At 43.3% G+C, this 26,750-nt stretch overlaps 2 protein-coding genes across 2 annotated transcripts in view; one reads left to right on the top strand and one right to left on the bottom strand.

Annotated features, from left to right (window-relative positions):
- LOC146196030 (ribosomal protein S6 kinase-like 1) overlaps positions 1–17,686 on the top strand; it is a 34,530-nt gene extending 16,844 nt beyond the window's left edge. The window contains exons 11-15 of the mRNA XM_084598044.1: positions 3,682–4,416; positions 5,473–5,562; positions 8,311–8,393; positions 10,174–10,269; positions 12,056–17,686. Of these exons, the coding sequence (XP_084454170.1) occupies positions 3,682–4,416; positions 5,473–5,562; positions 8,311–8,393; positions 10,174–10,269; positions 12,056–12,172 (1,121 nt within the window). The 3' untranslated portion in view covers positions 12,173–17,686. The remainder of the gene's footprint in view (positions 1–3,681; positions 4,417–5,472; positions 5,563–8,310; positions 8,394–10,173; positions 10,270–12,055) is intronic.
- A 322-nt stretch (positions 17,687–18,008) lies between these two features.
- Positions 18,009–26,708, bottom strand: LOC146196029 (voltage-gated hydrogen channel 1-like). The gene is made up of 5 exons (XM_084598046.1): positions 26,451–26,708; positions 25,987–26,161; positions 25,641–25,748; positions 21,462–21,693; positions 18,009–19,836 (listed from the first exon to the last, which is right to left on the bottom strand). The coding sequence occupies exons 1-5, from the start codon at positions 26,462–26,464 to the stop codon at positions 19,592–19,594; spliced, it is 774 nt and encodes a 257-aa protein (XP_084454172.1). The 5' UTR covers positions 26,465–26,708; the 3' UTR covers positions 18,009–19,591.
- Between the last annotated feature and the right edge of the window lie 42 nt (positions 26,709–26,750).

The raw sequence follows: 26,750 nt of genomic DNA, 5'->3' as shown, positions 1-26,750 counted from the left end.
CTGCTGCTTGGGCAATTCTTTCTGCGTTTCACGTCAAATTTTTGCGATAACGAAGTTCCGCGAGAACGAATTTTTTTTCGTGCACCGTGAATTTCGTTATAGCGGGATTCAACTGTATTGGCTGTGTTGTGGGAAGCTTAGGGCCTCCCTTGGATACGTGTCTGGCTCTCACGTGATGTTTTCGCTGGATTGGAGGCCCTCTGACGGGCGCAAACACTGCCATAAACTGAAGGCGCGAAATGGAAATTGTACCATTAGATGCCCCAGTACGCACACCACGCTGAATGCTTTGCAGTTGTGCAGGTTTTTTATAGGCCCATGTTTCAGTTGTGCGCTCTTTCGTTTTTTTGTTCATTGTCATCCAAGAGATATGCATTTGCTAGATTCCAGCTGGCACAAACTGAGAGCAATCGCCGCAAAGTGGCCACAGCAGCAGCATGCATGCTCTATCCTCGCCACTTTTTATAGGGGCCATATCTTATCGTAGGGATCTAAAACGAGAGGTACGCTGCCGATTGGTTCATAGGAAGCTGTTGACTACATGCTTCTCTTCGTTGCCTGATCCGTGGGTGCACTCTCGAATGCAGTCAGTGCATTACTGTGCACAGGTTCTCGCCACATACTGACAGTCAATTCTATTAAAAAAAAGGAAGTTAACTCACCTGACAAATGCAAGATACTGCCATTCAGGTGCATCGTAACGATTCGCTGCCAGTTTAGATGAACTACAGATCCAGAATTTTTTACGTTTAGGGGATTCGAATAGTTTATACTGCAAAAGTGCAATGTGAAATGAACCAAAATGGCAAAATTTGTTCAACTAATATTTTAAGTTTCAAGTTGGTTATGGTTATGAACTGTCTGCACCAGACTACTATACAACTTTTGGCATTTGCTGTAACATTGCCTAACTGTACAGTCCATCTCTTATTTTCTGAATGGGAAATTCCTAAGGGTTTGTTTGTTGTGTGTCAGCTGAGCCAGGTTAATGAGGCACCACTGGTACAGTGGTCACTTGTTATCTGATAGAAGTGTCTGGGCAGTTTCAGCCAGTCAGGCTGCATATCAGTAGTCATGAAGTCATAGCAAGGCTGTGCATATCATTTAAGAGGGTCCTGAAATTCTCTGGTTGTCTCTTTCCATCGTTCCTTTCTGTCCTACTCCAATATTTTTGTGTCTACTGTTGTGCAGGCGGCATTGAAACTCCACTGATGGCCAGCTTACATGAGAGTCTGTGGAGGGGCCAGGACATATGCTGAAAACAAATTAAGAAAAATAGCTGCAGCATGGCTATCAAGGCACATCATTCAGGGCATTAGGGCACATGTATCATTCATCATTTATTCAGCAGATCGTGTTTTTACTTGCAGCAATCATTCCTTTTGCACCTTATGGCAAGGATCAGCATTCCACGCAAAGAGAGAAAAGAAAGCTTTAGATAGAAACAGCTGCCTGCTTTTACGAGGCAGCACTTCAAATGATTTTTGTTTTTTTAAGGGAACTTTGCATTCATCATCATTATCAGCTTGACTGCCCACTGCTGAACCAAAGCCTCTCCCCTATAGATTAAATTAACTCGGTCCTGTGCCAACTGCACCAACTTGATTAATTTCCGAAGACTATCTAATCTCATCCGCCAACCTAGCTTGCTGCTAACCCTTGCTACACTTTCCACCCCTTGGAATCTAGTCAGCTACTTTTAGTGGCCATGAATTACCTAGTGTTGGCTTTGCATTAGCTCTGCATTAGCTGATGGCTTTTGCAAAGAAAGTAAAAATACAAGTAGGGAAAAAAGAAAAGAAGTTGATGCATTTGCAGAAAATGATGAGAACTCTCTCTACTCGACTGATAGTTGTGGCTGCACTGCAAGCTCCCTTTCTTATGGTTAATTCTTTAAATTTTGTATCAATTCAAACATAGTCACAAGATCTGAGGGTGCTGCTTACAGTCAAACTGGATGTATTGAACCCGGATATATCGAATTTCGGCTATATCGAACTCACGGAATATCCCCTTGAAAATCCCATGTAAAAGTATAAGAAAGCCGCGTCATATATCGAACTCAATTTCACCGGTCGTTCGATATATCGAACTCCGCACCACGCACTGGAAAGTGTGCCTTTCCCAAAGACAATCGCATCACCCTCGGCCGTTTGCCGCGTGACGTTTTCAAGCCGCGCGCGTAAGTAATGGGAGGGGACAGTTCGGCTAGGGCAGTGCCGTGCCCATTCCCCAAAGGCGCGCGCATCTGCGGTTATCGTTTCCCGCGCGCCAGAACGTGACGTTTGCAAGCCATGTGCGTGAATGAACCAAAAGAGAACCGGTATGAACGAGTGGGGAAAAACGCGACAGAGCGAAGCGCAAGGGTGTGCCCATTCTTTTGCTGAACTATCTCTCTCCTTTCTCTTTCCCTGCCTTCGTTCACAGCAGCACGCGCTACGCATGCGCCAAGCCAGCTCAGCCCGTTTTCAGAGAGAACATCGGACGCTTTCCCCAGCATGTGTTGCGAACCCTCTGCGCGCAGCGGCTGACGTGGCTATGGCGCCTGCGGAAGTTAACGAGCGGCAGATCTTTTTTTTTTTTTTTTTTTTTTTTCCCCGAGAGTAATCTATTTTTATCGTTGTGCTGTACGCGCGGCGTAGCGTAAGATATGGCGTTACGAAGCGGCTTTTTTTTTCGTTTTTGCGGGAGTCGTTTATTCTTGCATGTATGAATTAACGAAAGCACGCGGTCAGCTGCGATCATGACACCGGCTCTTAGCATTTTTCGCTTCAAACAGCATTTGCAGCTACTGTATCACGCTTTCTAATATTTTATGACAGTGGACTACACCCGCCTCCCAAGCGCGGCGTGATAAATCGAACCAGGCTTGTGCAATCAAGCCATCACGGGCAGTCTGCCAAGTTCGCTCCCCGCCACCGCAGAAGCTATCAAAAGATAAACACGCCACGACGTTATCACAGCGCAGCATCTTGGCACGCTGCCAAGAAATGAGCTGTGGATGAGACGACCGAAACGCTTGCAATTTCTGCCGCGGCGACGCAGAAACCTTGTTTCGAGCTGCCGCGGTGGCTCAAACCGCAGAGGGACGCAGTTCCAACAAATTGGAAATTTTTTGCTCTGTCGCTGCCTGCGGCTCCTCGCTGAGATCGCTTAATCGCTTGCATGTGAGTGAGCTGGCCTTAACGCTTTTTTTTTTTCCAAATTCTCTAGTGGAAAAGTGAAGGGTGGGTTCATTATGCGAGTGAGTTGATTACGCCACAAATGCGGTATCGTTTTTTCGCATCATAAGTGCTGTCCCAAGCCGATTTCTGTATATCGAATTATCGATATATCGAACTATTTCGCGATCCCCTTCGAGTTCGATATATCCGGGTTCGACTTATTATACATTCTCTCGAGATGTGTTTATTGCGAGCACATTACGAATATGTTTCCTTGCCGTGATTGTGCATAATTGTGGCTGAAGCTGCCATATGTTCAGATGCACTACTTATTTGGAAAGACAAACATTTAATTATTGGTTGTTTGCATGTGGGTGCTGATAACAATGAAGGAAAGACACTTTGTAGAATTGTTGGCAGAATTCGTGCCGCACATTGCATTGGTGTTCTAGGTGCAAACAGTACACATTCCTCTCTGTACTAACACAGTTTTATTATTTCTTTTCTTTTTGCTTAGGAGAACCTGTACCTGTGCCTCCTTCAGAATGTGATTTTGCCATCGCTTGCAATGAATCTCAGACAACGCTGCCTGCCACATCAGTTACGTCTGCCTTAGACACGACTCTGCCACCAAAAGGCAGCTGTTCTCCTCCAAGTGATCAGCCATTGCTAAGCGCAGGCAGCACAGCCCAAGTACAAATAAGCTCTACAGAAAATTCCTTACAGTTGCCCTCCATCTCAAGTACATTGCCCTCACAAGAAAGTCCTCAGCTTTGTAAAGCTGAGTGTAGCACACCAGGCCTGGAGCAGACCACAGAATCCATGGGCATTGTGACCATCGATGAAGTGAGTGAAAAGTCGGGTTTGCGGCCGTCCACCAGGAGTAGAAGCCAAGTGGCGGGCCGTTCTTTGGAGGACGTTCTGGCCAGGAATAATGCTCTTAACTTACCAGCCTCCAAAGCGGAAAGTCACAGCTACTCGGGAGAATGCTCAAGAGAAGCACCCAAGAAGAATAGCTGCAACAGTGTGGTGAGCCCAAGGAAGCCTGTGAAACGGGCACTGTCTTCTCAGGCGGCCGAGGCATTCCGTGAGCTCGACAGCATGTCCAAGCAGTTAGCCAAGCCGTGCCACCTACCTGAAGCTTGCATCCGTCTTTGGGCTGCGGAAATTGTAATGGCCCTCGGTCACTTGCATCGCCTGGGTATTGTTCGGCAGGACCTCTGTCCACATGACATCCTTCTAGGAGAAGGAGGTGTGTATCTTATGTGTTCAGTATGAGTAGCTTTGAACTTAAAAGGCTCATGTAAGGCTATTTACTAAATATAGACAATGTACATGAGAAGTACATATTCCATCACTCTTCTCTACAACGCCTTTGAAATGAAAAAGAGGAATTAAATCAAATTGATATAAAAAAAAAGTAAAATAAGAATACACATTAGACAGACTCATTTCTGCTTGCTTTGCTGTAAATTGTAATGAGTTAGGCAGTTGGCTGGCATTTGCCTTGGCACTGGTGAACAGTGTTTAGTTCACCTCTCCAGTGAGTGAGTGAGTAAACATTATTAAATGCTTGGGATCTTTTATCTTAGTCTCTTCAGCCGAGGCTGACGAGCGGTTGGCGCCCCAGTCCAAGGTACCACTGGCTTTCGCCAGCTTGCGAGCTCTTGTGGCCAGGTAGAGCTAAGACTCCGGGTCATAGCTGGCCAGCAAAGCCTCCCACTGCCTTTCATTCGGATTTGGAATTGTTTCTTATTGATGTGCACTGCATTCCGACGTTATGTGGTACAGGGTAGGGGCCCTCCCGCATCATGGGCATTCGTCTCTGAATGTAGTGGGATGCATCGCGTGTAATATATGTAAATTAATGAAGGTGCTCATCTGCAGCCGCCTCAGATCTACGGCCTCCTCGTTTCTGAGTTTTTTATGTGGCTCCAGATATACTTTCCGCAAGCCTCTGTAGTGCTGTAGTATTATGGTGTAGTCGGGGTCAAGCGGTGCCGGGTCCTCTGCTGCGAGACTGTTGAGCGCACGGTACATTGTATGTCCTCGGGCTACCCTGTCTGCATACAAATTCCCCGTGATCCCTGCGTTCCCCAGAATCCCCACTAGTGCTTGAGTGTATAGTTTTGTTGGCTCACTTATGCAAGTCAGGATTTGGTGTGCTGCCTTAGATATCTTGCCCCTGCTGAAAATTTCTGCATGCGGATTGAGAATCCGGTTAAATTAAGGAAATGCTGAAATTCATCAAACTGACATTAAATCCTTTCTTCCTTCCCTTTGCCCTTCCCCTTCTTTTCTTGAACAGGGCACGTGGTGCTCACATACTGCTGTGCTTTCAACTCTGTCGACCATTCGCCTAGTCAGTTTGCACGCGAGAATCAATATTGTGCTCCAGGTAAGCCTTTTGTCGGACATATCTGTATAAAGTTTAAGTTGACGTTTGTAGACCCTTTTGTTGTTATCGTATTAGGGATGTGTAAATCTATTATGTTTGTTATTCAGTTTGTGTTCTTATTCGAAGAACTGATATTCGGAATTTTTGCAATATTCAAGAATTACCGAATTCACCGAAAATTGTTTACTTCGCCGCAGTTTCACCATCATCCACGCTTCACCACAATGCTTGACCGCATGAGCTGTGCAGTGAAGCATCTTCAAAATGAAACTGGGCTCTTTTGCAAAGGAGACCTTCCCTTTTGGGAAGAGGGCCTTCTCGACGGTGTGCACAAAGTGGAGCACTTGACGAAACGGGGAAAACATCATTCCTACTTTGGTTTTGCATCAAATGCAGACAACTATCGTGCAGGTGTTCATCAGATAAAATTACTGCGATGGAAACAGTTTTGGGCACTTTTTGCAGTCCTATTACATAATTTGAGCTTTCAGTTGTTTCAGACAATATTTTATGGTCCCCTGGAGACCAAATTACTGTATTCAACAGCAGTATGACATCTGCACTGGTTTCATGCAGGTCCTTCCTGTATAAAACTGGTTTTATGGAATACTGTACTGTATAAAATGTATGCTGGATTTTCCAATAGCGTGTTACTTCTGTGTGATTCTAGTTTAATTCTTCTTGCAAATATTGTGAATCTTGAATTAAATAAGACAAGCAATGTTTGTTTTTTTTTTTTTTTTCAATTTTTTACTTATCTGATACTTTGCATTCAGTTTGATATTCGAAGGCATTCTTTTTCCCACCAAGTTTGTAGGGGTGTGGAAATATTGAAATTGTCAATTATGAATCAAATATGAGTATGGTGAAGAAATCCCTTTGAACGTTAAATTGAATATTTGATCAGTGAAAAAGAATGGAAAAATAAAAGATAGCAATCACTGTTCACCTTGTTCATTTCTGAATTCACGTGGTATTTGCAAATAAAATTAAACTAGAATTGCTGAAGCGTGCAGTGTGGGGGTGGGGGGACTGCAGTGAATTCGAAAATTTTCGTTGTATTCGATAACGTTCGAATATCAGTTTTTTTAACACGAATTGAACCAAAGACATGTTTGATTCACATTCAAAATTTCAAATATTTGCACATTCCTACATATTTGTATTCGATTCATATTTGAAAAATTTAGCATTTGGACACCACTATGTTATAGTGTTAAAATATCTTCCAGGTGTAGAAGTTTTGCTTCTGGTAAGTTTTTTCACAGTAAATTCATAGGTATTTGTTACATCGTTTTGGTACTCATAATTATGTGAGTATTTTATTTTACTTGCAGTTTATATCATTATTGTTCCTTTCAATCCTTGATTCTCTATGGCTGAACCTGAGAGTAATATTTGTATTTGGACCGGCCACTAGCCTACTGAGCTATTGGTCCAAACAGTGTTTGTACATTTTATTTTGTTTTGTCAATAGAGTTCCTTGAAAAAAAAAAGTAGTTATGTAAATTCTGTATCCTTTTTGTTGTGTTCTGTGGCTCTTTCTCAATCAGCTAAGAAAACTTTATACCTTTATCCTGCGTTTTAATTTTCATACATGCAGCTTTGCTTTTAACAAGGTACGGCTTTCTGCATAAAAAGCAACTAGAATTGTTAGAGCAGTGTTAGCACTTGTGAATCCTAATATCTTGTAGTTCATGCTTCTCCCATTTGCATCTTGCCATTTTTTTTTAGTGCAGTCACAGGGTTGTTCATTTAATTCTGTTGCTCGTATACAGTAAAATCTCGGTGATACGAATCGAGTTAATACGAATTTCGAGATGATACGAATTCGCAAAATTCTTTGTCCAGATTGAATTGTGTGCAATGTGCAAAATTTCGGATGGTCCTAACACTCCCCCATTCCACCACGGATGATAGAACGTGCGAACTGCGACCGCAACCTTGAGCACTATGCACTGCCTGCATATCATTGACTCCGCAATCGCCAGCCATGCTGTATGTACGTATCACGGGCAGTTTTCGATGACCCATGGCCCGCACCTCGTCGACGTCGCGATTTTCTGTCAGGCTTACGCCGTGAAACGCTTTCAGCAGCACATGACCCGCAAACCGCAGACGCCGCAACCACCGCAGCTGGCGGCAGCGTATACGGTGGGTTCACACGGACTAGACATCGCTGGCTTCGCGAGCAGTTTGTGACGCCGCGCGGCCCGCATGCCGCTATCTCCAGTCATGCTGTACGCACTGCGAGAAGTATACGCAGGTGGGTGGACCACACATCGCAGGCATTGCAATCGTTTTTCATGCCGCGAAAGGTTTGCAGCAGTGCGCGGCGTGAGTAGTAGCCGGCGGCGCACACGGCGGCGGGAGTGCACAGGTTGCACATCGTAGGCTTTGCGACCGCTAGTCTCACTGTACGCATTGCGAGCAGTCTGTGATGCCACGCGGCTGGCACGTCACCATCTCTTGTCGTGCTGTACACGCCGCGAGAAGTCCGCGGAGGCACGCGGCCCGCGCGTTGCCGACGTCCTAATCGCCTGCCGCGCTGTGTGCACCGCGAGTGGCAAGCTGTGACCGCGTGATCATAATAAACCTTCTCAGACATAAACAGAGATGCGCGACTGCCTTTCCTGTGCTTCTGCATACTTATTATCATTTGTTTTGACGATACGAATTTTTTCGCGACTTCATGAGATTCGTATCACCGAGGTTCCATTGTAATAATTTCATTTGGAAATTCTGCAGAGATCAACAACTTGGGTCCAGTGACTCCAGCATGCGACTGGTGGAGTCTTGGAGCACTCCTCTATGAGCTGTTTGCAGAAGCCGTAAGTGCAGACATCTTGGTTCCTATCAGGTCTTTGTTAATCAGGCTGTTGTGGGACTGAATTCCATTGTGTGCATGCAGTTTTCATAACACTTGTGCTTCATTAAACTACAAACCTAATCAGAGCGATGTGCTTCCTGCATTGTGTTTTACTTTTGTTGCTCCCATTCTGAGTGGCACCTGTAATGTAAAAAGTCTATCGCAGATCTAAATTTCCATATGCACATTCAGCACCAATTTTCGCAAGAAGTGACATTAGATAAAAAGCATGGAATTTGGAAGAGTGCAGAAAACTTGAAGAACAAATTATCCTGGCTAAGTGAGCAGAAAAAGGAATATCTCACGAGCAGAGTATACACCTCGGAACTGTTTTTCTAAATTTCTCTTGCGTAGCAACTATGACATTGTAACTACTCTGACGTCCTTGGTTCAGTGGTGACTATGTAAACTCCTAAATGTGCAGGCACTACATGTGCATGGGGCTTTTGACTTTTGCCTGCAGTGGTTTTGGTTTCTGTAGGGCTTTGCAGACTGTCAAGTAATGAAGTGAGGCAAGGTCTAACATTCATTGCACCTCCGTCATTACCTTTTCATCGGAATGAGAGCATTAGCTTGCCCATATCCGAAGCCATGCTGAATGGAGGCTTGTGGCATTGTACTGTATTATGGATTAATCATGCTGTGATTTTTATGCAACTGATCCTTTGCATAGATTTTAGTTCTTTTTGTGCTAGGAAAGCCTAGAAAATCTGAAGGGAGGATTTATTTGTGCAGAAATGAAAGCCACTTTGTTTTTTGTTTATGTCAGTGATTCGCAGAAAGTACTCAGCACCCTACAGTAAAACAACCACTCATGAATAACCTGTATCATAGATCAACTGTGCGGTCATTTTCAAGAGTGTTGCGCTGCCATCTGAGCCATGAGCCCTTTGCTGGTAGCAGGCATTTGGAGGTGCTAGTAAACTGCCAGCCTTACTTGTGGTGTTGATTTTTGTAAAATGACAAAAGACAGAAAAGGCATCAGCGGAAAAATCATGGGGCAGTTGCCACTGCATGACGCGAAATTCAGTGATAGTGTTTGTGGTAGCAAATATTGTTTATTTATTTATTATTTATCTCATTCTCCGGTACAATGTGCATGATGTCGGTATGTTTGGATGAACCACTTGGAGTGGCAGGTTCAGTGATGTGCCTGACATCACTGCTGAAAACGGAACAGTTGTGACGCAATTTAACAATGGCATTCCTGTCAGGGAAATAGAGGACGTGCCTTAGCTGTTGCCATGAAGGTGGCAAGAAATCTGAGCTGAACATAGCTTCCTTTGTTGCCTCCACAGGCCATGCCATTTGCACAAATTAAGAATTGAGTATCAGAAATTAATACTTTGTTCAGTGGATCATCTGTTTGTTGCAGCCTCTTTTTTTCTTGGATGTGCACTAAATGAAAAAGGGGGACGGCGTGTCCTTTCGTTTCAACAGCATTCCAACTACAGGTTTGGTGTCAAGGGTGGAAGTCTCGCCTTCACATCATGAAAATAGCTTACATACAAAGGGTAGTAATTGCATTAGTATTAATGTGATGATTGAAATTGCACGAAGGATGCATCATGCATGATGTTGCATCGATGAAAGGAACTTTAATAATTTCACATCCTCATGGTATCATTCAGTAGTTGCACACATCTAGTCATTTCTGGGGTATATATTGGGCGTAACGTGTGGCTGCATGCACTGCATCATGCTGATGCTAACTTTCTTCTTCCTTTATTTTCTCATTTCAGCCCCTCATTTTGTGCCATCCTGGAGGAGTCACACCGACCACTCGCCTCCACATTCCTGCCCATGTTTCAGCTGAGGCAGCAGACCTGCTCGATAAGGTGACAAGTCTACTTCACTCTTTTGTGACTCTAAGCAAGTCCACTGATGGCGAGCTCAAAAGTCTATAAAATTCTGCGGTGTGATTTCTGACATGCTTTCTTTGAACCTGACCTGCCATGCCAAATCATTGTGTTTCTTGCTCAGCTCCGCGTGCATGCGTGGTGTGTGTGTGTTTGTTTGCTTTTTTGTTTGTAAAGCTGCCAATGGAGTGCTCACTCTGCATGGCACCTAATCTTATGCGCTTGTTCGTTTATACAGTCGAACCCGGATATATCGAACTCGAAGGGGATCGCGAAATAGTTCGATATATCGATAATTCGATATATAGAAATCGGCTTGTGACGGCACTTACGATGCAAAAAAATGATACCGTATTTGTCGCGTAATCAACCCACTCGCATTATGAACCCACCCTCCACTTTTGCACCCGAGAATTTGAAAAAAAAGAAAATGCGTTAAGGCCAGCTCACTCACAGGCAAGCGACTGAGCGATCTCAGCGACGAGCGGCAGTGACAGAGCGAAAAGTTTCAAACTTATTGGAACTGCGTCCCTCTCGCTGCTCGAGCCACCGCAGCAGCTCAAAACAAGGTTTCTGTGTCGCCGCGGCGACACAAATCGCCAGCATTTTCGCTTGCATGTCGATGGCACGCGTCAGTCCGTTTCAGTTGTCTCATCCACAGCTCATTGGCAGCGTGCCAAGATGCTGCGCAGCGATAACGTCAGGGCGCGTTTATCTTTTGATAGCTCCTGCGGTGGCGGGGAGCGAACTTGGCAGAGTGCCCATGATGGCTTGATTGCACTAGCCTGGTTCAATTTATCATGCCGCGCTTGGGGCGGGCGTCATAATCGCAGCAGCTAACCGCATACTTTCGCTGATTCATACATGCAAGTATAAACGATAAAAAAAAGAAATAAAATAAACATCCCCGAAAAAAAAAAAAAAACTGCCGCTTCTTAATGTCCGCAGCCGCCATATCTTAAGCTACGCCGCGCGTACAGCGCAACGATAAGAAAGAATGACTCTCGCAAAAAAAAAAAAAAGAAGAACAGAGAGAGAGAGAGAGCTGTCGCTTCTTAACATCCGCAGGCGCCATAGCCACGACCGCCGCCGCGCCGCCGCACGCAGAGGGTTTGCAACACACGCTGGAGAAAGCGTCCGACGTCTATCTGAAAACGGGCTGAGCTGGCTTGGCGAATGCGTTGGGTGTGCTGAAGGAGAGAGATAGCTCGGCAAACAAATGGACACACCCACGCACATGGCTTGCAAAGGTCATGTGTTGGCACGCGGGAAACGACAACTGCAGATGCGCGCGCTTTTGGGGAATGGGCGCGGCGCTGCCCAGACCAGCTGTCGCCGAACTGTCCCCTCTCATTCCTTCCGCGCGTGGCTTGAAAACTTCACGCGGCAAACGACCAAGGGTGATGCGATCGTCTTTCGGGAAGGCACACTTTCCAGTGCGTGGTGCGGAGTTTGATATATCGAACGACCGGTGAAATTGAGTTCGATATATGACGCGGCTTTCCTATACCTTTACATGGGATTTTCAAGGGGATATTTTGCGAGTTCGATATAACCAAAATTTGATATATCCGGGTTCGATATAACCGGGTTCGACTGTAGTGAAGCTTCAGTGCAGTGCCACACTGATTAGTTTGTCTGAGGCTTCTGTCTGAGACCACCTCTCTCTTAATTTTAAACAAAGGAAAGCAATAAGGCCTGCTTGCTAACGTTCTGTAATTACCCAATTGGTCTTCATCTAGTTTTTTTTTTTTTTCCCCCACAGCTCCTAGCCTATTACGCCCATCAGCGCCTCGGTTATGGCCCCACGGGTACCGAAGATGTCAAGTGCCATCCATTCTTCGCCACAATTGATTGGACAAAGATGAGTCTACCTAGGTGAAGCATGTAGTTTGTAGATAGTATAGTAGTACCGGTGATTTTCATGTCCCTCGTCATGCCTTCCGGGCCACACTAGTAGGTGCTTTTATTGAGACCGTAGAGTGTACAGAAGATCTGCAATCATTGTCACCTTACGAAGCCTGCCAAAACATTTTATATGTAGCATTCTGTTGTTCAATGTTTTCTATGGGGATCATTATTTTTGCGCCAGTATATTTGTGAGGAACATTTTTAAATATTTCTTTAATGCTTGGAGGAATGCCAGCGAGGATGTTCTATGTTGCATGAGTGATCACATCCAATCCGTTCAAGGGACACAAATTTTTTACTGAATTTGTGTGGGTCTGTGTGGGAACAGGCCTCTGCTGTATATATTATGTTAGTATTTGACATTAACTCCATTGTGGAACTCCAGTATTGTGTGTCTTTATGTGATATCTCAGCTTTATTGTTTTTTTTTCTGTCATGCTCAGATATTTTTGCTCATTGTGAACGATGGTGGACCCACCTGAGGCCTGCAGTATATTCCACTAAATATTGTATTTAACTTGTTATAGGCACTGGAACCTTTGAATAATATTGCACAACCTGTTGTTGTTTTATGATAATTTAGAGGTAATTTGGGAAATAAATTTTGAAATTGTTCTTTCTTTAACTTGATGATGCATGAGGATAATCTGAGCTTGTTAGTTTCTTGCACATGCTTTGTGAGAGAAATGCATTCTGTATACTACACTTTTTACACTTTTTAAAGTTTATTCTTTTAGGCTTTGTGTAAAAAGTTGGGGTGTGATTTTTGCACAGTAAAAGATTTGGATATTTTTCTTTCTTCTTTAGCTTATCATTTGTTCAAGAAGGTTACCACATCTGCCTTAGAAAATGAAACAGCTCCGTTAATTGCATTGTCAGGATCAAGTGGGTGCTATCAAGTTTTAGTCTTACTCTCCTTGCGACTCATTCACACAGTCCTATCTCAGATTGGATTGTCTTCCTCGATGTGTAATTCGAATGCTCATATGTGTAACCTTGAAGGCTCTCTTTATTGTTTTGGGAAAAAAAAGAAAGAAAAGAAACGCTGAATGCTTGCAAAACTCAGTGAGACATCCACATGAAATTTCCTCTTTAGCCATCCAGATGGTGCCAGTTAGTAGTAGGTAACAGGTGTCATCTAATGAGCATTCATCTTGCAATGCCTAAACTTGGATAATCGGTTTACAGGAATATTAGCTGCTGCAGCATATCGAAATCATACCTTAGGGCATCATTACCAAATTTATCACAAGCCTTTTCAGGTGCACATATTGTCCCATGTTTTCGAGAGCTGTCTAAAGTAAGAAGGAACTTTTACATGGAAGAGAGACCAACACGAGCTAATTTGACAGGCCCCCACTTTCTATGCAGTTGGACAGTGACAAGTTCGGAAAGCTAGTTTGCAGGTAGGCAGTTTCTTTTAGGAACAATATGTGGCTGAACTCTTCCCTCATATGCTGTAATGCTAAACATCTCCATCTTTCAATGCTCTTTATGGGATGATGGGGGCCTACTCTTTTACGTCTAATTTCACATCCTCAGACACATCAAAACAAGGCAGTGTTTGGTCAGCATTGTCCACTTCTTGCATATGAAAGCTGGTGACAACATTGGGGTGCAGCTATTGCATGTTTGTATAATATATGTGATACCTAATTGACAGAGATCTGGCTATTTATGGTTGTGTATTTATATTCATTCATTCGATAAAGATGAGGTCCTTTCTGTTTGAAGCTGCTTGGAGGAGAGAAATAGTATTAGAACACTTTTCCTTCAAGTTTTGTTTACAACATGATATTGTTTCATGGAATTAAACTCTTGTGCACTGCATGGAATGGGCACACTATAAAGCTTTGTCAAAGGGGTTATATAGGTAATCTGGACATGGCCTCGGGAACATGAACTTAGTTGCTGTCCTGTAGCAGGCGCAGAAACGTTCTGCAAAATCATGGCATCCATACACAATGTAATTGTATTCCACTGCTTTTTTAGCTTCAGTTGCCATACATTTTTCTCTATGACACTCATGGTACAGCATGTACATGGGTTATGTCACAAGGCATGTACTCCTTGTGCTGAACTCCCTTCCTTTTTTTTCTTCTGACTGTGGCTGGCAGTGCCATACAGCCACAATATACTAGAAGGGGATGCCATTGTGTGATGTTGCACACTTTTAGCTGGAAATTTTAATAAATGCACACGCTGTATGCAGTTGGCAATTGAAAAATCAGCCACTCTTCTTGACCTTGTGCTTTTTCTGGTGATCTGTTATTTTTTCTCATGACCACCTTCTATATATATGATATATGATGTTTTACATTAACCGGCCAAGGAACTAGTGAGCTTTCAGAAAGGATATCTGCCACTGCACAGATATGTGCAACCAATCAGCCATAGGGAACTGTGGAATATTGTGACGTTAACATCCAAAAGCAACACATGGACTATGAAGAAAGATGTATCTGTCACACTGTCAGTATCTGTCACGCTTGTTTCTGTGGACACCTGAACCGCACCGTATGGGAAGGGAGGTGGGAGTGAAAGTGGAAAGAGAAAGAGGAACCCTAGTCGAGGGCTACGGAAGAATTTCGACCACCTGGGGATCTTTAACATGTACTGACATCACACAGCACACGGGCGCCTCTTCGTTTTGACTCCATCGAAACGCAGCTGCCGCAGTTGGGATCGAGCCCGCGTACTCCGGCACAGGAGTCTGGCGTCTTACCACTGCACCACCGCGGTGGGCTGATGAAATGGCGAAAAAAAAACGACACTATTATCTCCGTTTGATCTAAAATGCAGACAACCATCGTGCTGTAGTTCATCGTATAAAACTACTGTGATGCAAAGGATTTCAGCAGTTTGTTCAGGCCCATTCAATAATTCGAGCTTTCAGTTAACTCAGACACTTTTTCTGGTCATTTGAAGGCCGAATTACTGAGAGTTCATTGCACTCAGCAGCAATGTAACATCTCCACCTGGTTAAATGTGGATCCTTCCTGTACAAAAAAAAAAAAAAAAACTACGAAATCTTGCATCACATTTATACTAGATTTTTCAGTAGGTTATACATCTGTGTGCAATTCTAGTTTGATTTTAATTAATGATATCATATGAATGCTGAAATAAACAAAGTGAACAATGCTTGCTAACTTTATTATTTTTTTCACTGATAAGATATTCAATATTCAATTCGATATCCAAAGGCATTTTTTTTTTTCCTATTAGTATTCAATTCGCATTGAAAAATTTCAATATTCGCACGCCACTAGTCCTACCCCTTTCGTCCTATCGCTCACCTCTTTGATTTCGTCTACCGCTTCCTCATTATCCCTTCATTTCTGCCACCCCAGTTCAGGTGCTTCAGATACCAGATATAGCAGATACCTGGGCTGGCAAACACCTTTTCCTTCCTTTTGAATATATAAAGTAACCACATACTACTACTACACCACTTGAAAATAAGCTTCTCTCTGCTTGTGCCTCCTTCGGTATGCATTTCTTATCATATGTTATCTGCTGACCCGATTCTTATTTGCAAAGCAATTAAATGCTTCTTTTTTCTAACCTGGAGCAGATTTTGTTCTGCCTTGCCACAAAAATGAGGATACTGTCGCAGGTCACCATTTCATTTTACCACATATAGTGCACATGTGGTGAGCAGTGCAGGCTTTCAAGCATGCCAGTATTCAGTTGTAGCAGCAGCAGGGGCGAATTGAATGGATATAAAGCATGTAAAAAAGAAAAAAAAAAAAAAAGAATGCCCCGCCAGGGTGACGCAGTGGTTACGGCGCTCGGCTACTGTTCCCAAGGACGCAGGATCGAATCTCGGCCTCTGCGACCGCTTTTCAATGGAGGCGAAAAACAAGGCGTCCGTGTGCTGTGCGATGCCAGTGCACGTTGAAGAACCCCAGGTAGTCAAAATTCCCGGAATCCTCCACTACTGCATCTCTCATAGCTTGATTCGCTTTGGGACGTTAAACCCCACAAACCAAACCAAGCATCTCAAATGGTATATCATAGACACAATGTAAGCCTGCAAATGACAGAGGTTTATGACAGCTTTGCGATACTGGGTAGCAGTGATTTATATACTGTGCACAACTAATTCATTTCAAGTTTGAGTCACTGGAATGACTGTACGAAAATGGCATGTTGCATATTACGTACATGCATCGGTTTTCTTGTTCAGTAGTTAGCCTGATAGGCATTGCTCCTTTCACTGTCATGGCTTTGGTTATGGTTATCATGACACATCAATATTTTTTTGCTCAAAACCAATCTAGTTCTGTCAATCATGAGTGGTTAAAGAAATCTGAAGGTTTTGACTTGCGTTATCTTGGCTATAGGGGCTGATATTATGAAAAACCAAGGAGGTACTTGTGTTTGCAAACCTTACAAAGTTTTGCGGGCTGCATATTACTGTTGGTGAGTATTTCTTGACGTGAACTGGTGTGCCACATTTAGCTAACAAACTTTCCTTTGGACCAATATTTTTTTTGTGAATACTGTTGGAATATCTGCCACTTTTAATATCAGGCTTCACTAGTATGTGTCAAGGAGAATTCCAGTTTTTATTGGTAAAAAGCACACATTTGAAAATGAGGCATTTCAGCTTGTAAACCTTTCGCGTGGAATGATCTTTCATTGAAGTTATTAAGCCTGCTACACTGGCAGACTATAGTTGGATGCTCCAAACTTTTTTTTTTTGTCTACAGTTGTGACGAATGGAAACTTTATGCTCAAGCTTTGACAATCTTTGTAATGATCAGATATTCATGTGCTGTTTTACTTTTGTTGTATAATTTCCCCAATGTAGGTACCGTCATTTACTGTTGTACGTATCTTATGTGAAGAATTCCACTCTGTGATACTTTATCACACCTTCATATTTGCCTTTTTTTTTTTTTTTTTTGTACTGTTTAAGACCATGGTGACTTTGGCTTGTGTTTTGCTGAGCAGAATTTGAAGTTGCAGCTCCCTCCACCACTCAATTATAAAATGTATAATATAGTGCACAGATGTGCATTTGATATGTTACAAACGTGAGACATTGCATTTTGTATTATGTGCTAGTTTTGAAGACAACTGTGTGCACATTGACCTTTAATGAAATATAGTAAGAAAAAGCTTCAAAGCCAGTGAAATAATTCTTGCCTCACTTATCACAAAAAATCCTTCATCATTGCTTGATTCCTGCTGTGAATTTTCTGTTATGATGGTCTTGTGTACTCTTATTCAGACATTGTGCCAAAAGTTTCACACTGTAGCTTAACTTACTGAGCAAAGTTACGATGGCACTATTGTACTTTTTCTTAAATGAACCTTTTGCACAAAACTGAGTTTAGTAGCTTCATGTGAACACTTTGTTGCTGTTTCAAATAAACCTATGAGGTTGCTTCTGACTCCTATAATCAAACTTTTCATTTTATGGCTACTTTCATAAAACATTTTTCTCTGCATATTTAGTAGCTATTTCTTTGGGAGCACTGCCTCTTCCTTCGTGCGTAGACTCTCAATGTTATTAGGTACCTTTAACATACTGTGTACCGTGTTGCAGTAAGCGTTATTGGATTACCAGAAGCCCACCAACAGACAGTGTGCATGTGGTCATGCTGATGATTGGTTCCAATGTGGCCGGTGTGTACAAGCTATTACACAAGACTGCACCTTAGTGTAACTTAAAGCCACTCTGTTGCTATGCTGTGCTTCTCAAGGTTAAATTGAGGTTAAAGCAAACATCCTGGGGAGTGACTTTAGAGTTGAGTAGAGCTATCGCGCTGAAGAAAATAAGAGGCAACACCACCTACTAGAAATAATGTATATATTGTGACAATATAAAACATCCATGTACTGGAAATAACACATGCATTGCAACGATATAAAACAGCACAAAAAACAATAACAATATAACCGCAACTGTTCGGCTGAGTATTGCATACTGTTCATGCCCTCTGTATGAGATATGAACTTTCTTGCCTGATCAAGGCACATGAAGGCTTTTCAAAATTAAAATTCATCTGTGGCTAATAACCACCCAAAATATGTATCACAAGATGTTTGCATATTATGTACACCATGAATGGTCAGCAAAAGTTTTTCAATACTCGATTCCATTTGTATCCTGTTGTATCCCAAGCTGCGACCATCATGGTGGGACCTCAGACACAATCTCATCTACAAGCCATAACTGTCGTGTGTCAGAGTTCCGTGAAAGGCACTTGCAAAAATCGGTTCTAAAGAGGCAGATTGCACATTAGGCACCAGGAATATAATAACTGTCACCACACTGAATGTTCATGCCAGCACCAGAAGACTAGGGAAAATCAAGAAATTTTCAAACATGATTGCAAGTGTAGCCATAGTGTTGAAAATGGTTGGAAGAACCACAATTACTCTGATCACAAAAGCAAACTGCGCCTATTCTTATTCCTTGTCATGCATTGTTGCATCTGCCTCGTCACGTCTATTCATAGGCGATGCAAGTCAATATTCAAAACATTTTTCCTACTGTTGAATTGCATCCCGCCAAACACTTTGGTGGCAGCTAAAGATCAAACTGCTGCATACAGATGCTGTTGACTGAGTAGCCATGAGGTGTCTTGTGATTTCTTCGCAATACTGTGTGTCTTTGCTCCTTCACGCACTATGGCACCATGAAGAGCTAAAGCAGATGGGTTACACGTGTGCCTTCTTTTGTCTTGCTAGTACTTGCACAAAGGGATCAAGCATAGTGCAATGTTGCCTTCTAACAGCCTAGGTAACGTTACGCTGTAGCCAAATTGGCCACCTTAGTTCACTTCGCAGTACACCTCTTGCTAACCGCTGTGCTGTTTTGGAAATTTGGCACGTTAACGTTGCTCTCTCTGTGGCTTCACTGGTAATTCAAATAGACATCACATTTACACAACATTCATGCACTGAACATAGTTATTAAAGACAGTTATATGAATACAAGCGTGTAGAAGCGCTTTACGATTTGAGGGATTACAGCAATAGGAGGAAGAAAAAAGAGCCTAAACAATTACAATACTATAAGCACAAAAACTAGACGAAGTCCACCGCATGTGTGTACATGTTAGATATGACTCGTTGCTCTGCAAAGTTTAACGTTGCAGCACAGGTAGCTAATAAATTCCCAGATAAAATTTTATAAAAACGTCAAGGCTATGGCAGGGCAAAAACAGGTTAAGACACCATAGCCACATGAAAGGAGAGCAATAAATACTGTCACTCAACACTTAACAGAAATCACAAACAGAAAGCTGTAAACAGGCGTTGCCTTGCTGGCCTGTGCTGTACACAGGCTTCGACGCAGGCTCATAACTGGTTTCATGTGCAACACTTCATGGAGGAAGTGCTCAGCTGTGCACAAACCAGTTGAGGAACCTCATTCACTTGCGCTTTGCTGTGGCCTGTTTTCATCAGAATTTGTGGGTGGTTCCTGGACAACGACCGTAGGCGGAAGCTCGGTGATGCCGTGGCTCTCCAAGAGGTCCCTGAGGGACGCTATTTCCTGCTCCAGAGCATTACAGTAGTCGCGGTTGTTTAGCAGGTCTTGCATGAGCTTCTCGCGCAGCTTGCTCTCTCGCATAAGTTGTCGCTCTGCCTGAGTCTTGACTGTGAGCACGATGCCTGCAGGAAGGAAGGAGCAGAGAAACTCTCAGGCAGAACTTCACAAGCATCTGAAATGACAGCAGCTCTCTAACTGGCTCGTAAATGTTGCACTCGGAGTCTCAAGTGTGGAAATGAGTGTTATTACACACTACCCGTGTTTACATGAAACAGCGAAATTGCGCATTGACATGCTCATCCCATCTAAACTTCAAGACGCCTGCCCATGCCGAATAAATATGAAACAGGCAATCGAGCAAGGAAGAGACAAACGCAGATGCTGTCTTGTTTTCATTTTAAGAGACTTGTGCCACATTGAGACGCTTAAGTCAGGCCAAAATGTCAAGCTAGCTACAGAAATGAAGGAATTAAGGTCCTAAAAATGTAATAGCTTAGTCAAACTACATGTCTAATGTAAGGCACAAAACCGCCGATATGATATGACACAAATCTACACATATTCCTAATAAACGTGAAACTTTTAGCTTTTGAGAGGGGAGCAGGGGGGGGGGGGGAGGTACTTCATAAAATTTGAACTCTTTTTCAGATTTTGCATTTTGTGCATTTCAACAATTTCGTGTGTTAGCTGAGTGTTGCTCCGAAATAACAGTTTTGCCCAGTGTTGCAAGGATAGTGGCAGTTTCTCGAGTAAGCATTCAGATAGCGCCATAGCAATATGACTCGTGCTGCTATGATGCTCCCTCAACCTCTCCCGTTTAGGCACCTGCTTGTTTTCCCAACATATTCTTTGCAGCATGGCAAAAGAATAGACCCGCTATCTCTGTAGCACACACTAATCACCAGTGCTGGTGCTACTTCTAAGGAGTTCTGCCGGTCTTACCAGAATTCAATCTTCCCAAAAGACTGAGCAGCCTTTAATGAGCATCACAACTCCTGCTTGCCTGCCTCTCCTGTCAAAAGTTGTACAGCATCTACTAGTTTTAAAATTACAACAACCTTGCTCAAGGCTCTGTCCTGCCATACATTTGCTTTTCTCTTCCAGCAGATTGGTACTGCGCAACTTAAAGGGGCAGGCAGATGTGCGAGGGTTTACAGGTTTACCATCTTTTTGTTTGCCTTTGGTGTATGCACATAAAACCTTACAGGAGTTAGTGCAAAATACCGGACATACAGAAAACGGAACACAGGTGCTTCTGTACGTCACATTTTAGTGTGATGGCTCTCCACACCTAGGGGAAAGCGGGAGGCAATTGGTGGCAAGCAACACACCACGGTCGCCAATCAGAGTCGAGGGGTGCAGAGAATGGAGAAAGGAGTGCAGTATGCCATGCAACAATGATGAAATGGATCACACCACTTGCTCACATGGTCTGAACCTGTCAGTGTCAACAGATGTAGCATCAGTTGGTGAGGAGGGGACCCTAATATAACACAAACTATCATGCGAATTGCACTGATCCATAATGAATTTTTTTTTTTTTCTGCTAACTTCTGTAAGGCATAGAAAACCAACTAGCCCAACTTCACACTCTGTGCACATAAAAGCTGTGCTGTCATATCTGTAAAAGTTGTCAGTATTTGGCATTTTCTCCCTGTGTTCTGTGCTAGCGTTTGCATCTGCTTATTGCTTCAAACCGTAGCCAGAGTCTACAGTTGCGTCAGGAAGCAAACGCAAGGTCTTGTACCATTGAGCAGGCGTGCCACTCGCCAAAGTCGGAGGACAATGATGAGGCCAGCACCGTTGGCGGCAGACTCGGGGTCCCTGAACGCAACGTCCAGGGAGAAGGAAATGATCACCACCACAGCATCAAACACCTCCAGCTTGTGGTGGAAGAAGCGGAGCCGGTATGCATACAGCTTGACAACAATTTCCACCAGGAAGAGGCTCAGGATAAAGATGCTCATTGAATGGATAATCTGCAAACAGAAAAATGAATCCTATTGCATTCTAAAGTAATCCTAAAGTCCAGATTAACTTTGGCCAAGTGAGGCTTGTTTTTTTTTTCTTTTTTTTTTTTTCTTGACATTCAGCTTAAGCTTCAGACCAAAGATGTGTTTGCATAATCCCTTCAGGGAACTCATCAGCTCAATATACCGTCACATACTCAATGCTGTAGAATACCGTGCACAAGTTAACTTCTGTAAGGCATAAGGGCCTAATTTTCACATATGTTGCGGATCACATAATGTATATGACAGAGAAGGTCCACAAATAATCTCAGCAAAATGTCTACTTAGAGCGCAGAGAACAAACGGCTGCGAGAAACATTTGAAGCTAAGTGGTAACTCCTCAGTTGCAGGTTCTCTCTATGAAAAATAAGCGCCTCCCCTCTAGCAATGGCTTTCTTCACTTTCCATGCTTGGCTACTGAACGTAGAGCGAACCGATTGGCTAGGTTTTATTTGTATTAATATGGCGGCATTAAAAGCCTCACTGGAGAGAAATCTTGGAAGCATCCAATGGCACCTGTGATGTGATTAGCTGATCAACCGACTACAGGTGTAATGTAAGGTCATGTGATATCACTGAATTGACAGTTGCACTGGTAGGTGCAGTGGCGGGCCTTACTTCATTCCTATGCTTTTACACAAAGTTTAAAATTGCTGAGCATCGAAAGCCAGCCATTCTCGTTCGGTTCTCAAAAACTGCACATGTAGCAATATAAACGAACTCATGCCAGCAAACTGCATGGTTAGAAAACTCGCTAGTTGATTATTGGCATTTTAAAGCCTTACTCTGTCCCTTGTACAAAATAAATTTCAGACAGCATACTCTGTCTCTTGTACAATTCAAATTTTAGACAGATGTGTTGCTAGGTGGTGTACAGTTCTAAAGATAATTAGCTGGGCAAGTTATTCTGCACACATCCAGAGACATTGTTCGTCACATCAGTGCAAGTATCAGCTACAGACATCTTGAGCAAGAGACAAGACCACATTATGAACAGGAAGAAAACTAAGCCTTTCAAAGCACTTGTTTTCGGATTAGCAACAGGCAAGACTTTCTCCTATGGCACAAATATGAGCTGCCTGCTTCTTAGTGTGTCTATATGCCACACGAACAAGTTGCTGCAGCTTAGCACGAAATGGGTGATACAGCAGAGCACCACTGAAGGGTTTGCACAGCAATGCCTCGCACAATGCTCAAGTGTTGCGTTACGTGCAACAGAGCACTAGAAATACACATCCTTTTTTGTCTTACTTTGCGTCATCCCGATTTTGGTACTCCTAAAAATGCACCCGGCCTGATACTGCTCACCTCTCTTGAGGTTTAGCTTTTAGGGAATTCAAACTTAGTGGTGCAGGTTGCTGGATGGGCACTAAGTAGGTTTCATATTTTCACTTATCATATATACTCCCCATGTGAAACGTTTGGATAATTCGCCTTTTTCGTAAAAAAAAAAACAACAACAATATTAGGGGAAAAGGTTTTGAAGAAAAGTGTAGTTTCAGAGAATTTACGCTCTGAAATTCTCACTTTTCTCAAATGCAGAGTTTTCAAACTGCTGCAGGGAAAAAGGGCCTAAAATAAGAAATTTTGTGTCTGATTAAGAGCATTTCTGGCTGCAACATGAAACATTCCTGAAGCTTCTCATCTATAGTTTCTCATCTTAATACCGCCTTTTTCCTCAACAGACTTCCAGCCACCCTCATTGGTCAACATTTATTCAGTCAGTTGGTGCTCATTTTGCAAATTTCACTCGCTGCCCGGCACTTGGCCAAGGGCTTAGACAGTTGTCAAGCATGTCTACACTCTACTTCCTTCTCTTACATAGTGTCAGTCCTGACCTTCAGCAGTGACCAGGCCTGCTGGTCTTCTGCTGTGTAACCAAGCGCCTCACCATTCTGCACGTTGCAACCCACTTCTCCTCCCCTGCGACACAATAGTGAACTAAGAATTTTTTACCCACAGGCTGGCTACTCTGTTCTTCTATAACCTTTTTCTCTCTCGCTCTCTTTTTTTTTCACTCAGCACAGGTCAGCCCAGAACAGATTTTGCACATCGTCACAAACTGTCTTCTGTGCTTTTGAACCATGCGCTGCATAAGAGCCGATGTCATTATCACTTATTTGCTTCTCTAGTGTGTAATTTCAAGCATGAGGCTACACCCGAGTCAGAATTAAACGAACGAAAAATTGAATTAACGCATGTAGTAGAGCCCACTAATAACAGCCACAGTTATAGCAAATGCTCGCTTATTACGAACAAGAGTGGAGCTGCCATTAAAAATGTACATTAGGACTACGGCACAGAATCTAAAATAAAACAAACTGTGACTGCACCACTCTGTTATAGCGAACGGGGAGACCCAGAAACTCGCAGCCACAGTTGAAACACGTGAAAGACGCACACTTCCGGCCACCAATGTAGATTCAACAAGGCTGACGACTGGGCAAGTTGTTAAACATTCATATTAAACCAGCCAAAAAACACAACGCAGAGAAGAGAAGCAAACAAGACGAGGCTGGGCTGGGTTGATTTAAAATGACCACTGCAGAGACCAAAGGGCATCTCCCATTCCCTTCCCCCTTCCTCCACCCCTCCCTCTCAGGGAAGTAGTATCAACCCTCCCATAAAATACACTACAATGTCAAGCAGTGCCTGCACACGCACCATTTGAGCAGAGTGTCTAATGTGGAAGGAAAATTGTTGTAAGCGTAAGCAAGGGGCAGTGTTGAGAGGGAAACTGCTGCGCACAGCCAGTGATTAACCATCATCACCAATCTGAGCGCTGAATACTAGTCATGAGGTATGCCTTGCTGGCCCACTGGGGCATACACCACCAGCAGAGGTCAAATCTCTCCCTCTTGTGCTGCTGCTGTTTGGAGGTGGAGCACAGACAGCAAACATGACATGCTGTACATATCCTGCACACACATGTGCTGTGACAGCTTCACCACTGTTTCCTTGTCGAGAATTGAAGAAGTGGATGATAGCCTACTACCATATGTTTTGAACGCTTCGATCGCCGTAAAGCGGCTGGTCCCCAAAAGATATCTCGGTCAGGGGTATAAGATTATGCTGGAGAGATAAGAAAGTGGCTTTACAGTGTTTGCTTTATAGAAACGGACATCCATTAAGTGACTTTTTAAAGAAATCAATGCCATTTTTTTTTAACTTTGCATGTCTGTTTACCTTACCAGGGCGAGTTCACTTATTAAGATTCAAGTTACAATTTTACGATGCTAAGAAACAATGAACAGAATCTATGTGGCCGTCAAGTACACTATAAGTGGGCTCCACTGTGTTACGTGTCAAATTTTTATACACACAGTGCATGAGAGCCCTTGGATTTCACTCCCAGTAAAATGAGACTACTGCAATGAACTGGAAAACATGGTGAAAAGCAATTGCTTTGCCAATATGGTCAACAGGATACATTGTTGGGCGAGTTGGTTGATGAAGATGGGAAGGTATGTGCGCAAAAAACACGATCACGAGAGAAGAAGAGATAGGACGGGACGAGCACAATCCTGTCCTGTTTCCCCCGTCCTGTATCCTCTTCTCTCATGATCGTCTTTTTCGCACACATACCTTCCCAATATGGTCAATCCACACCCCAACAATTAGATGGTCTTGATACTGTCAATATGTGATAGTTATGCATACTCCTCTCTTAGCAAAGGTGTAAATGTGAGATTGGGATTGTTTGTTAAAAGAACCGTACAGCAGTATTTCGTACACTGTGACTATAATACACAGGAATCTAACAATAAATATAGTAGTTAACCTGGAAAGAAATAGGCGCTTAAGCAGCTCAGTCCCTTATTAACCGCATGCACGTCATCTGAAGTCTATTGTTCTTGAAGGCTGTCCCACATGTAGTCCTGCTTACTATTTTAGTAGCAGCTATATATGCTTGCCTTTGGTGCAATGGAGCTGTGCTCATGAAGTTTTAGGACCTCCAGCTCCACAAGCAGTTCCGTGATGACTAGAAGGCAGTCGAGAACTACCAGAACCACAATGGCAATCTGCAAGTGCAAAATATTGTTTTGATGAGTATGTCAAATATTAACCGGACAAACTGCAGGGTTCAAGGAGCAATTCCCTGTTAGATTTCCAGTTTACTCCAACTGGAACTCAATTGGATGTCAAATGGTGTCAACTGGAAATTGTTCTTTAAACCAGTTTGGCCAGTAGGATTTGTACCCGAGATGGGATCACGGTGCATGCAATTTTTCACAAAATGAAGAACGCTGGCGCGTTTACCTGAAACCTAGTAGAATGCAGCAGTGCCGACAGTTTCTCGCGGAATGTGACAAGAGGTCTGATGTCGACGTCAGATTCCATGTCAACGTCGATCGAGACAAAACTGGCGCTCGGTTTGTCTCGAGTTTGTACACACTGCGTGTCCTTTTGAGGAAAGCGATCAAGATGTTTCTCCCTGCGGCAACAAAGACGCACGAAAACAGGGGTAACATATGGGAACGAAGCCAACATATGTAACAATACAACACCAATAAAAATGTCAAAAAGTTTCGCGCACAGTATACGGTCGTACGCGGAACTACAGACTTCCACAGAAAGATATGTATAATCCGTACTTCCACACCCTTTTTGGCACTTGAAACAAACAATTATAAGTAGGGTGCGACATCTGATGTCTTGATTCATGCATAACGATGTCACAGAACATTATTTTACGTTGCAAAGGCTCGAGATGTTTTACTTACTCCGCTTGCTCCATGTTGCGATACCTTGCTCGAGCAGGACGTCCCAAGTTGGATGCCGAAGTTTTCAAATGCTAATCATGCGCAAACATTTCCCAAGCACCACAGTCTCGGTGACATTTTTCATCATTATCACGGGGGTGCGATCAACGAACTTTCGCACTACGCCCCCCCCCGGCCCGACAAAGTGACCAACTTCAGACCGTGCGAAAAAACAACAAAACATTGTCCCACTCTCGCAGTTTCCAACCAGCGCTCGCATTCGCACACTCTCGGTTTAGCAGGCGCGCGGTCGCTGTGGGC

Source organism: Amblyomma maculatum, chromosome 3, assembly GCF_055883805.1.
Source record: "Amblyomma maculatum isolate TAMU_Amacu chromosome 3, ASM5588380v1, whole genome shotgun sequence".
In the NCBI taxonomy this organism is placed as follows: Eukaryota; Metazoa; Arthropoda; class Arachnida; order Ixodida; family Ixodidae; genus Amblyomma; species Amblyomma maculatum.
This window is presented reverse-complemented; position numbering and strand designations above follow the sequence as displayed.